General features: G+C 39.4%; 1 protein-coding gene across 1 annotated transcript; it reads left to right on the top strand.

Annotated features, from left to right (window-relative positions):
• Window positions 1–1,854: 1,854 nt before the first annotated feature.
• Window positions 1,855–11,071, top strand: LOC128221818 (macrophage receptor MARCO-like). Its single transcript, XM_052930422.1, has 9 exons — window positions 1,855–1,948; window positions 3,304–3,368; window positions 4,230–4,287; window positions 5,525–5,560; window positions 5,821–5,927; window positions 6,234–6,341; window positions 6,975–7,167; window positions 8,850–9,014; window positions 10,825–11,071. Exons 1-9 carry the CDS (start codon window positions 1,918–1,920, stop codon window positions 10,929–10,931), a joined length of 870 nt encoding a protein of 289 aa, XP_052786382.1. The 5' UTR covers window positions 1,855–1,917; the 3' UTR covers window positions 10,932–11,071.
• The last annotated feature ends 2,232 nt before the right edge of the window (window positions 11,072–13,303 follow it).

Here is a 13,303-nt window from a genome sequence, read left to right as displayed (position 1 = left end):
ACAAGCAATACTCTCTTGAGTTGAGGAATTACATAACATCACAGCAGTTATTTGTTAATAAAAATAATAAGCAATAATCTTTCGAATGAATGCATTACAGCAGCTAAAAGGTGATATTTAGGTTCACGTGCAAGGGAAGGCCGCGTAGCAATACATCAGATTGATATTAGGTCCATTCCCTAATAAATACAGATATCGCGCTTTTAAATAAACAATATACATCATTATAAAACCACAGACGACTAAATAAAGTCAATTGATCAATTTGCATGCGACATTACTAAAACTGACTTCTAGTCCTTTACGACCCTTAAAGGTGCACTCTCACAGATTGAATGTTTTGACAATGTTTTGTTTTGTTTTGAAAGACCCAATTTTTGCGAAAATCCATGGAAACCAGTTATAAAAGACTGCTGGCAAAAAATTAGATCGCAGATGTTTATATTTATGTTAAAAAAAAAATGTTTTATGCATTTTTCTTAAACCGTTAGAAACGGTTTAAGCCATAAAACATTAATTTTCGAACAGAAATATGAAAATCTGTGATCTGATTTTTTGTCAGCAGTCTTATATCATTGGTTTGCAGAGATCTACGCAAAAAATTGCCCTTTCCAAAACAAAAAAATAAAAAGTTGTCAAAACGGTAAATCTGTGAGAGTGCAGCTTTAACATCACGTATGGGGTGAAAGCACCACTTGTGTACTAAACATTAATCAACGTTAAAAAAAATAACGTTTTTCTTAGAAAAATGAACTCGGTAGAAAGTAACGACTGTGTATTCGGTAAAATGAGAATATCCGGAGTACAAGGTCAAAATGTAAGCAATAGATCAAGTAGATCCAGCCTGCTTTCTCACAAACGATTCAGCTTCAACACATGATATTAGTCCCTATAAACATCTGCTTTATACACCAGTCAATTGTAACCACGCCCCCCCCCCCCCCCAGGTCCGGGGAAAAGTGGTGACTTTGACTTTCGGTCCAGCCAAGCCCGGGCAAAGCCCCCCCCCCCCCTGCGGGGACGAACTAACTGTGAAACACCCGCCAAATACCCCCGCACACAAGGGACTCTAGGTAAGGCCCATTCCCCGCTATATTTGGCGGGAAGACAAAACCAACGCATTCCCGCGGCACTGCAGGGCCTCCTGGAAGGTAAAACCACGGCCCATTTCCGCGGCTGTCCCCGGTATACTCCCGGACCTGAGGTTACAGTTGACTGATGCATTAGAGTCTTTAACGATTTTTGTTTGGCGACTCTACGCGTCCATATCCCACTTCATGTTTTCCTAGCCAATAATGACAGATCAGAGCGCTAAGTATATTGAGCGGAAAGATAACGGGCACCTGCTAGGTAGTTCCAAAATGGCGATGCTTTGTTGACAGAAGTCGATCTGAATTAGTTTTTCATGAAACACTTAAGTGCAATAAGAGCAAGTATTGGCTTAAAATTAGTTATGTGTAACGTTTGTGTTTTTATTTAACAGTGCAGTGTTAAATATTGTGAAGTTGAAGAATATATTTTCCAGTTGTTTTAAACAGTCGACTTGTGGCGTTTAGGGATCAAAATGAATATACAAATGTTAAAAGAAATCCCCCAAACACGCATTATAGTGGCTACCATAATCTGAGGTGGTATAACCATGCTTTGATTCACTGGCATGTGTCAATTTACAGACATAATGATTGTAACAATGAGTCGGCACTTCCGAATTGGTGTAATTTGCCTTTATTATTCCAGTACCAACTGAACACCAGTATTGCCGATCAAGACAGCGCTCTGAATGACCAAATTGACGCACTTCTTAACAAGCTTGGTGAAACAACACCAGAGACACCGTGGCAGTCGGAACCCGATAGTGTTACCGATGATGACGTCATATTCGGTACCGATCCGGAAGTTGCGACACAGCTTCATCAGATGATGACGGAGATGATGGAAGCAGGGCTAGGTAGTTTTTAATGTCCGTATACGAATCATGCGATGGGCTAGGTTGTTTTTAATGTCCTTACACCAATTATTTGCTGTGCTAAGATGTTCTCTAAGTCTTCACACAGATGCTGGTCTATATTTTTTAATGTCTTTACACGAGTCAGATGCTGGTCTAGATTATTTATGATATCTTTAAACGAGGTAGACGCTGGGCTGACGATGGCTTTGTTTTTAATATGCTCAAACGAGTCAGACGCTGGGTTAACTTTGGCTTTGTTTTTGATATGCTCAAACGAGGCATATGCTGGACTAACGCTGGCTTTGTTTTTAATATGCTCAAACGAGTCAGACGCTTGGTTAAATCTGGCTTTGTTTTTAATATGCTCAAACGAGTCCGATGCTGGGCTAACGTTGGCTTTGTTTTTAATATGCTCAAACGAATCAGAGGCTGGCCTAACGCTTACTTTGTTTTTAATATGCTCAAACGAAGCAGACGCTGGGCTAACGCTGGGCTAACGCTGGCTTTGTTTTTAATATGCTCAAACGAATCAGAGGCTGGGCTAACGCTGGCTTTGTTTTAATATGCTCAAACGAATCAGACGCTGGGCTAAAGCTTGTTTTGTTTTGAATACGCACAACCGAATCAGACGCTGGGCTAAGGCTGGCTTTGTTTTTAATACACTCAAACGAATCAGACACTGGGCTAACGCTGGATTTATTTTAAATATGTTCAAACGAGTCAGACGATCAGGGCTAACGCTGGCTTTGTTTTAAATATGCTCAAACGAGTCAAACGCTGGGCTGGGTTATTGTTAATGTCCCAACATATGAATCAGACACTGGGTGTGGTTGTTCTAAATGTTCTTACATCAGTCATTACAAGTGCAGTGTTATTCTAACTGTTCTAACTTGAGTCAATATTTATAAGTTGATGATATTAATGATCACAATTATGCATGCTTATTATAATTATATCCATCAACAATTTACACGCAGTATATATCGTAACTACGGCAGTCCGTTGTCCACTACAGTGCAATACGGCCGTATTTCCACTATGTTGACATCTCGCCAAAACAATATCATTGCGTGATTGTAGACTGACATCATTTAACAAAATAGTGCGTTATGCATTCGAAAAACCTCGGCCCTTTTCCAAAATATCGATGGAAAATGGCCGATTCGTTCCGAATTATATATTATGAAATCATGAGTCTAGTGTCTCGTGAAATCCGAATTTAATAACACCTTGAGTTGACTGTCGAAAGTACGAACCTTTTTCTCCTGTCTTAACCAAGTCTAGGTCCGAGTGTATACCTTAATCTAGTTAATTAAATTCAAATACTCAATTAAATTTACATATCTTTCTTTCAGCGGTAGGCCAAGTACACGTGACCAGGAAGCGCACGCTTGTCTTCGACCTTATATTTGCAGCACAGGTTTGATAATAGTGTAGCATTCTTATATGGTGTTCGAACTTTTTTGTGGCCCAACGGGAATCGAAGAATTACCGTATTTACTGTAGCTCCATATCATGTAGAGCAGATTTGACGGAAAATACAAACATTTATTAAAGTATTATGTCGGTCTAAGAGCCTCGGCACTGTCGTCTATTTCTCAAAGGAAAAAGACAATTATAATTGCGGTTATGTGGCGGCTGTTTAAGCTTACGTCTTGAGCCAGATTTTTTTTATTTTTAAACTGTGATCAGATCGGAATGACATCTATTCTGGCTCCGCTCACTTCGCCGATTCTTAATTATCAAGATATTACTTCATGTCATCATACTGACTTAGAATACAACCTCATTGGCTGACATATTTTCAACACACAAAAAAACAAAACCTTTTGCTTAACTCGTTTGATATTAAAAAGTTAAACATAATACAGTCAAACCCCGTTGGCTCGAACTCGCTTGGCTCGATTTCCTCGTTGCCTCGAACTAGATGTAAGGGACCGATTTCTTTATACTGAAGGTAAACGTTCCTGCTTGGCTCGAATTTTCTGAGGTTCGAGGTATTGCCGGTCCATGGGAGTTCGAGCGAACGATGTTTGACTGTTGTGCATTTATATTAATACATCGTACATTTCCTTTGCGCATCTTCCTACACCTTGTACTTTTAAATTAAGGTACGTGCAGCTAATCGAATGTCCACGTTCATGTTTTGCAATGTTCGTATAACTCCACTAGCAATAGTCTTAGGTTGGTTGGGATTTTTCCCGGCGGGCGTTACAAGTTCGCTACCTATGTTGTATATTTGTACACTCATTTGTCGATTTAAATATCTCTTTTTTTATAGGAAGCTGTCTTTGAAAAGTACTGTCACCCGCCTAACGACACCTGTCCCATTTACTTTGGTAAGCCAATAACATTTCATTTACAGTATAACCCCGTTGGCTCGAATTCGCTTGGCTCGATTTCCTCGTTGGCTCGAACTGGATATAAAAGACCTATTTCTTTATACTGAAGGTAAGCATTCCCACTTGGCTCGATATTCCCGAGGCTCGAGGTTATTCGCCGGTCACTGGGACTTCGAGCCAACGAAGTTTGACTGTATATTCAACTTATTTAGTTGACAACGATTGTGAAGCGCGTTCTGACAATATTACATTAATAAATTTCGTTGACAAGATGTTACGGGAGAGTTCGGTCTTGTGTTGTGTTTGTGGATGGGACCGAAATATCCGGAGGAAACCCACTTGTCCGGCTTGGTGACCTGGCCGGGATTCGAACCGATTTCGATAATTACATTTTTTTGAAAGTGGATACGAGTTCGAGTTAATTATATCAATAGATTTTTTAAGTTACAAACCTGATTCTACTGAAATTCCTTTAGCTATCTTTGCCATAGACAAAATATGTCACAAACGGAAAATATCGGTGAAGGTTGACAGAATGCCTTGCGAGGCGTAGAAGTGAATGCATTGTGATAAAAATCTACGGTACTGGCCTGTTATTTTTATTGAGCATGTAACATAGGCACATGGCATAAATGATCATATATGCACATGACATTGATGACCATAGGAACCTGAACTTAGTAACCATGTGCAAATGACATTAGTGACCATAGGCACATGAAATTAGTGACCATGGGTACATGACCTAAGTGACTATGGGGATATGATATTACTGACCATGGGCACATGCTATTAATGGCCATGGACATATCACATTAATGACCATGGGCACATGCCATGAGTGCCTATGGGCATATGACATAAGTGACATTGGGCATATGACATTAGTGACTTTGGGCATATGACATAAGTGACTATGGGAATATGACATGAATGACCATTGGGATATGGCATTAGTGACTATGGGGATATGACATTAGTGACTACGGGGATATGACATTAGTGACTACGGGGATATGACATTAGTGAATGTGGGGATATGACATTAGTGACTATGGGCACATGCTATTAATGGCCACGAACACATGCCATTAGTTTCCATGGGCACATGATATTAATGGCCACGAACACATGCCATTAGTTTCCATGGGCACATTTAACAACGCTTAAGTAGGGCGTATTGTCCTTGACTGATGATATAAAGTTGTTAATGGTACTCCAATTTTTCCTTCAGGTCCACAAGGCGACAACGGGACATTCGGAAACCCAGGTATGTTATCCTTCATATGTCTATAAAAGTGTTAGCAGTTAGCCAGTTTTTATTCATGCTGATGTATCAACACGACATAGAAATTTGTTCAGATAACTGTTATTTTCTGAGTTGACGCGACCTCAAAAGATTTGAAAATGTCAAAACCGAATAAAAATATTTTTAGTTCTTTGATAAACGACCATTGACAATGCGCACATCATGTTTTATCGTTTGCCTTTGCACATTCAATTTAATTCTTATATTACCGAAACCACCAGGTATGCAAGGGTCGCTGGGTCTACCAGGGGTCAAAGGTGACAAAGGGTCAATTGGGTCAAATGGGGAGCCGGGCTATAAGGGAGAACAAGGGGACACTGGATATAAGGTAAGATTTACAACTACAGCATGAATATGATGTTCATTTTACGTGATGCGCTATTATCAAACAACAGTTGAACTCGTTAATTCGAACTTGCTTGGCTCGAACTCCTCGTTGGCTCGAACTGGATGAAAAGGACCGATTTTTATAAAGCAGTCTGGCATGGCTCGAATTTTACCGAGGCTCGAGGTATTTTCGACGGTCACTGGGAATTCAAGCTAACGGGGTTCGACAGTTTTATGTATGCAGTCGTTTTTCGGAAATGTAAGAGTGGTCTAGAAGTTTAACTTAAACGGTATTTGTCCATTTCAGGGGTCACGTGGTGATAATGGACCGAGGGGACCGCCAGGGGACAAGGGCGATTATGGAGATACCGGTCCGCCCGGGTATGATGGGGCTGACGGCGTCAAAGGAATTCCGGTAATAGCAATAGCCGGGCCCGCTGGAAACCTTTAAGATACCGTACTTCTCAGCACCCTCTATTTGTTTTTTCCACAATCGAAAAACCACGGCTATTATCTAGATATTACCTCAGAAATTTTATGGGTCTTTTAAATTAGTCGATCATCGCGGTGCCTTATTGATAACTTTTTGTATTTGTTTTTAATGGTCAGAGATCATAATATAACGTTTTAGGGAGGAGAAGAAGTGACATTATACATGTCCTGAAAATTCATTAAAGCGTTCTTAAGACACGAATAATTCACTTGAGAGCATTGTGAACGTTAGCGTAGGTCAATTAGTGTTATAATGGGGCATGTTTTAAAACCTGGTATGGCCTGGCCGGACACAAAATGTTGAGTCAGTAGGCCAGGCCAGACCAGTTTTAAGAACATGCCTTATAGTGGTTGAGTTGATCGCCGGCGGCCACACCAAAGGTGTGTTTATCTTGAATCATATTTCGGAACTTGCCGTAGATTGCCGAGTTGTAACGATTGTATATTCCAGTGAGAGCCAGACTCGAAAGATAATCGTGGCGACTAAAGTATAGCCGGTCCCACTGGGGACCATTTTGTTACCGTTACTTCTCAGCAACATTCCTCAATTTTCCAGGGAGATCCCGGCTTGAAAGGGGATCGTGGTGACAACGGTACGGCCGGCCCCGCTGGAGACCCTTTTAAAGCGATAAACGGGTCAAAAGGTGACCCCGGAGCAAATGGAACGAAAGGGGACCCGGGGGATGCCGGCCTTCCAGGTCTTAAGGGGAAAGACTTCAGAGCACTTGCGGCCGATTGTGAATGTTACAGTACGATAGCTATTTAAAGTATACTATATCATTAAAATTGAGCTTATATCACGGCCTCTAAACGCCAGCTCCACCACTTTACGGTGGTGCAAAGAAAAAGAGCTGTCGACACTCCCGTGGTGGAGCTGTGCCCTATGTTTACATGAAAAAACGTGATTATGATTTATATTTTATTTGATAATTTCATTTAACGGACATATTTTAAAAATCGGAGAATGTGGTACCGTGTAAGAACACTTCTACTGTAGGCTGGTTACTATTTCGTTTCAATATTGTTCAAACTGTGGTGCCAGGTGCTTTTCTCCCGAATCGGACTATTTTGAGATCTGATTGCATAGCAAGTATATTTCGGTGCTTACACACCCCGTAATAACATTCTCACGCATGCAAACATAGCTGTTATGTATAGTACCTAATGCTGAACACAACAACACTAATAAGCACTTCTTAAAAAGAAAAAAGCACATATTTATAAAAGTGGTGGCGCTGTTGCCCTAGTGGTGGCGCTATCGAGTATGTTTTGCGCTTGAAGTAATATAAAAAGTAAACGCTTTTGCAATGAATACAAAAGTTGCTATATTTATCGTTCATTGAACATTATGCTGGTTATGCATACTACTTTGTCTCCAGCTCAACCCAGAAAAAGAGTATAAACATGCTTATTTCGGTAAACAGGCGGTCACTTTTATTCCCGACAAAATAAAAGCACTCGATAATACTGTTTTATCTTAAATGTAAGCTTCTTGAGTGAAATTCAGCTGAAAATTGGTGAAAATGTTCTACTTTCGTTTGTAAACATGCATTTGTTTGATGGGAGAATCGGTTTTATAACTCCACAAACAATATGTTTACAAAATAACCGAAATACGTGTGAAGATTAAACATATTTATATGGCACTGCATTCCCCGATTTCTCAAATAAGCCCTCATAATTGTGATATTAGATAAAATAACGAGTCATACTTAGTTTTACGATGATATCCGTTCTTTTGCTCTAGCTCGGAAGTGCCATTTACTCTTTTTTATACACAGCTCCTAAAAGAGCTGGAGCCACTGTTTCGCATCCGTGTAAGCACCGAAATGTACGTGCTATTCAATCAGATCTCAAAATATGCACAAGTCCGATTCGGGAGAAAAGCTCCTGGCACCACAGTTTGCACAATATTGAAACGAAATAGTAACCAGCCTACAGTAGAAGTGTTCTTACACGGTACCACATTCTCCGATTTTTGAAATATGTCCGTTAAATTAAATTATCAAATAAAATATAAACCATACTCACGTTTGTTCATGTAAACATAGGGCACAGCTCCACCACGGAAGTGTCGACAGCTCTTTTTCTTTGCACCACCGTAAAGTGGTGGAGCTGGCGTTTAGAGGAGGTGTATATGAAGCAGATGTGACAATCAAATCAAAAAGACATTCTCCTACTGTAACACCAGGGTGAGCATTCTATGCGTAATGATTTATGATTATCAGATCTCTAAAAAATGAGAGTGAAAGAACATGAAGACATAGAAAAAGATATGCATGCAGTCACTACGTTTGAACGCGACTCCGAGCGATTTTGAGTTAACTTCCAAACATGTGTCCCCCTTTAACCATCTAAAAACAGATTACTGTCGACCATTTTACGATCACATGCAAAAAACAAATAAATATGCTTCCCAAAACTATTTCAGAGAAACCGTCATTTTTGTCTCCGTTCACAAGTGACGTTGTGCACGTGGCGTTAGGCGGAAGTGGCGACATCACGTGCCAGGCGACCGGAAATCCATCGCCCTCTGTGACGATTGCTAAAACACAAACCGGAAGAAGGTCGATTGCCCCTAGCTCTTCTCAAAATGGTACCTGCCTTAGCTTATAGTTTTGATACGCGTTCTTTAATTTCAGCCCGATTATAAATGCAGTTAAAAGCTGACATGAATCAGACCATTCAGAACTCCTCGGCCATTTTTCATTGAAAACAATCTCAAATAAATGCTGGTAGAAGTAGTTCGTCAAAATTTAAATAATATTAATTCATGATAGTGTTTGAAAGTGCATTTTGTATATCGAAGTTTAAAATGATTGCCAGTGAAGTAAATTATTTGCATGAATAATTAAGATTTCCGAGAGTAAAGTCAAAGTTTAAATGCTAAATTGAAATTACTACGCGATCTACTTGCAACGTATTTAAAATGTAAAGATTTTTGACATTGTAAACCATCCATATATATACATACAAGTAAATCCGACGTGGTTTTTGATGTAAATGGCCGAGGAGTTCCGAAGAAACCAGTCTCAGACTCAGAAAAACACTTTTATTAAATTACTCATATGTTTGGAATTGAGAAACGATCTTTTTGGGGGTCGAAACATTTATTTTTGGCGACATGTTTGGGGTTATTAAGGAGTTGAATAAATTAAAAAAAGAAGATTTTAACGGATTATGGATCAAAAAGCATTCACATTATTGCGAAAAAGTCTGTCGACATAAGTACTTCGTCATTATGTCAAAATGCCACAGAATACTTCTCCAACAATGTCTTGAGAGATCCTGATAATATTTTGTCAAATAAGAATGTTATTCAGAAAATAATGAATTTTCGCGGTTGAAATTCATTTCCGGGTTACAAAAATGCATAAATCTTTTTAAAAATAGCTGCAATCAACACAAATCCACAAGACATTGTTGATTGGGAAGTCCCGATAAATTTGACTCTCTTTATTCCTTTTTACAGAAATATGACAGCATCAAGAAAAAAATAATTTAGCAATTTATATCATCAATAATCAACTACAAGGGAGGTAAATATGCAATGAAGAATTGTAGTTTTGCCACTTGGGTCTGAAGTGAATTGAAACTGTTCATAGTCAGCCACTCAGGATTACAAAAAGTCCCAAGTCAGAGTTCAGACTGAAGACTCAAAATTGTAAATCTTAATTTCAGTATAACTTTCCTTCTAGCAAAGCATTTATGTAGATCTTATGCTATGTTATATATACTTTGAATATTTTACTTATACTTGCATATTTTTGGTAAAAGGACTGGAATAAAGATGTGTTTTGTTTTCTTTCATCAAAAGATGCATGTCTGAGTCTGAGGCGGTACTGAAACTTAATACTTTTTGTAACAATTTCACCTGGTGTCCTTTTCAGTGACCAAGTTCTCCATTTTTTAAATAACACTTATGGAAAAAACGAATTGTATTAACCCTTTTATTCTACCTATGTAGTATATAATGATATCAAAATAATCTCTGACTATTTGCAGAGTAGTTAAATGTAAAATGTACATATATTTTCGATGGAAAATGGCCGAGGTAATCCGATTTCTTCAGGTGACAAATAAAACGAAATTATACTAACATTGATTAAATTATTCAAATGATGGATGTAAATAATTAAGAAAATGGGACCAAGATAGTTCTTTGGAAAGTGTTTAGATATCAAGCCATGGTACATTAAATTCCACTGACTTTTACCAACACTTCTAAAGTCTAATATCTAGATGTGACTGGAATTTGGCGTTACGTCTATTTCATGTCACGTTTGGCTTTTAAATCGCTCTCAATCATCATGACGTCATGGCTGGATGACGTCATACCGCAGCCAATAGACAGAGACAGTCCTTCATAACCTCTAATAAACCTAAACTGGTTTACTCTCTTACAGGCCTGTACGTGGTAAACAACGCTAAAAGTGCTGACTACGGAAACTACGTCTGTACCGCGTCCAATGATTACGGCACCGCAACCAAATACGTAACTGTGGCGTCATAGACAACCAAGCAATGATGCAAGCAAACAACATTCAGCAGAAAACAATGAAATGGAGTATTTTGATACGATTACAGTCAAAAATTGTTATTTTTAAGCATGATTGATAGATTATTTGTAAATAAATATCTTCAGATTTTGAATTTTTGCTTGAGAATTGTTCCCTTCATTGACCGTCCCAATTAGGCCATCCCAACATTTATTGATTACTGTATCTACGTTATCTGTGAGTGTTAACCCAACAATCCCAAGTGAATTGTTCCCTAAACTGACCGTCCCAATGTGGTCACCTCAACATATATTGATTACTGTATCTACGTTATCTGTGAGTGTTGACCCAACAGTCCCAGTGAATTGTTCCCTTCACTGACCGTCCCAATATGGTCATCCCAGCATTTATTGATTACTGTATCTACGTTATCTGTGAGTGTTGACCCAACAGTCCCAGTGAATTGTTCCCTTTACTGACCGTCCCAATGTGGTCATCCCAACATTTATTGATTACTGTATCTATGTTATCTGTGAGTGTTGACCCAACAGACCCAGTGAAATATTCCCTTCACTAACCGTCCCAATGTGGTCATCCCAACATTTATTGATTACTGTATCTACGTTGTCTGTGAGTGTTGACCCAAAAGCCTCAGTGAATTGTTCCCTTTACTGACCGTCCCAATGTGGTCATCCCAACATTTATTGATTACTGTATCTACGTTATCTGTGAGCACTGACCCAACAGCCTCGGTGAATTGTTCCCTTCACTTACCGTCCCAATGTGGTCATTCCACATTTATTGATTACTGTATCTACGTTATCTGTGATGACCCAACAGCCCCAGTGTATTGTTCCCTTCAATGACCGTCCAAATGTGGTCACCTCAACATATATTAATTACTGTATGTACATTACCTGTGATGACCCAACAGCCCCAGTGAATTGTTCCCTTCACTGACCGTCCCAATGTGGTCACCTCAACATAAATTGATTACTGTATCTACGTTATCTGTGAGTGTTGACCCAACAGCCCCAGTGAATTGTTCCCTTCACTGACCGTCCCAATGTGGGCATTCCAATATTTATTGATTACTGTATCTAAGTTATCTGTGTGTGTTGACCCAACATCCCCAGTGTATTGTTCCCTTCACTGATCGTCCCAATGTGGTCATCCCAACATTATTGATTACTGTATCTACATTATCTGTGTTTTCTGACCAAACAGCCTCAGTGAATTGTTCCCTTAACTGACCGTCCCAATGTGGTCATCCCAACATTTATTGATTACTGTATCTACGTTATCTCTGAGGGTTGACCCAACAGCCCCAGTGAACTGTTCCCTTTACAGACCGTCCCAATGTGGTCATCCCAACATTTATTGATTACTGTATCTACGTTATCTCTGAGGGTTGACCCAACAGCCCCAGTGAATTGTTCCTTTTACTGACCTTCCCAATGAGGTCATCCCAACATTTATTGATTACTGTATCTACGTTATCTGTGAGTTTTGACCCAACAGCCTCGGTGAATTGTTCCCTTTACTGACAGTCCCAATGTGGTCATCCCAACATTTATTGATTACTGTATCTACGTTATCTGTGAGTTTTGACCCAACAGCCTCGGTGAATTGTTCCCTTTACTAACCGTCCCAATGTGGTCATCCCAACATTTATTGATTACTGTATCTACGTTATCTGTGAGTTTTGACCCAACAGCCCCAGTGAATTGTTCCCTTCAATGACCGTCCCAATGTGGTCACCTCAACATATATTTATTACTGTGTGTACATTACCTGTGATGACCCAACAGCCCCAGTGAATTGTTCCCTTCACTGACCGTCCCAATGTGGTCACCTCAACATATATTGATTACTGTATCTACGTTATCTGTGAGTGTTGACCCAACAGCCCCAGTGAATTGTTCCCTTTACTGATCGTCCCAATGTGGGCATTTCAATATTTATTGATTACTGTATCTAAGTTATCTGTGTGTGTTGACCCAATATCCCCAGTGGATTGTTCCCTTCACTGATCGTCCCAATGTGGTCATCCCAACATTATGAAATACTGTATCTACATTATCTGTGTTTTCTGACCAAACAGCCTCAGTGAACTGTTCCCTTTACTTACCGCCCTAATGTGTATTTCAAAATATATTGATTACTATTTCTACGTTATCTGTGTTTGTTGACCCAACAACCCCAGTGAATTGTTTCCTTCACTGACCGTCACAATGTGGTCATCCCAACGTTAATTGATTACTGTATCTACGTTATCTGTATGGCCCAACAGCCCCAGTGCGTTTTTTCCTTTACTGACCGTTCCAATGCGACCACCACAATATTTATTCATTACTGTTTCTATGTTATCTGTGTTTTTTGACGC

This window comes from Mya arenaria, chromosome 16 (genome assembly GCF_026914265.1).
Source record: "Mya arenaria isolate MELC-2E11 chromosome 16, ASM2691426v1".
In the NCBI taxonomy this organism is placed as follows: domain Eukaryota; kingdom Metazoa; phylum Mollusca; class Bivalvia; order Myida; family Myidae; genus Mya; species Mya arenaria.
This window is presented reverse-complemented; position numbering and strand designations above follow the sequence as displayed.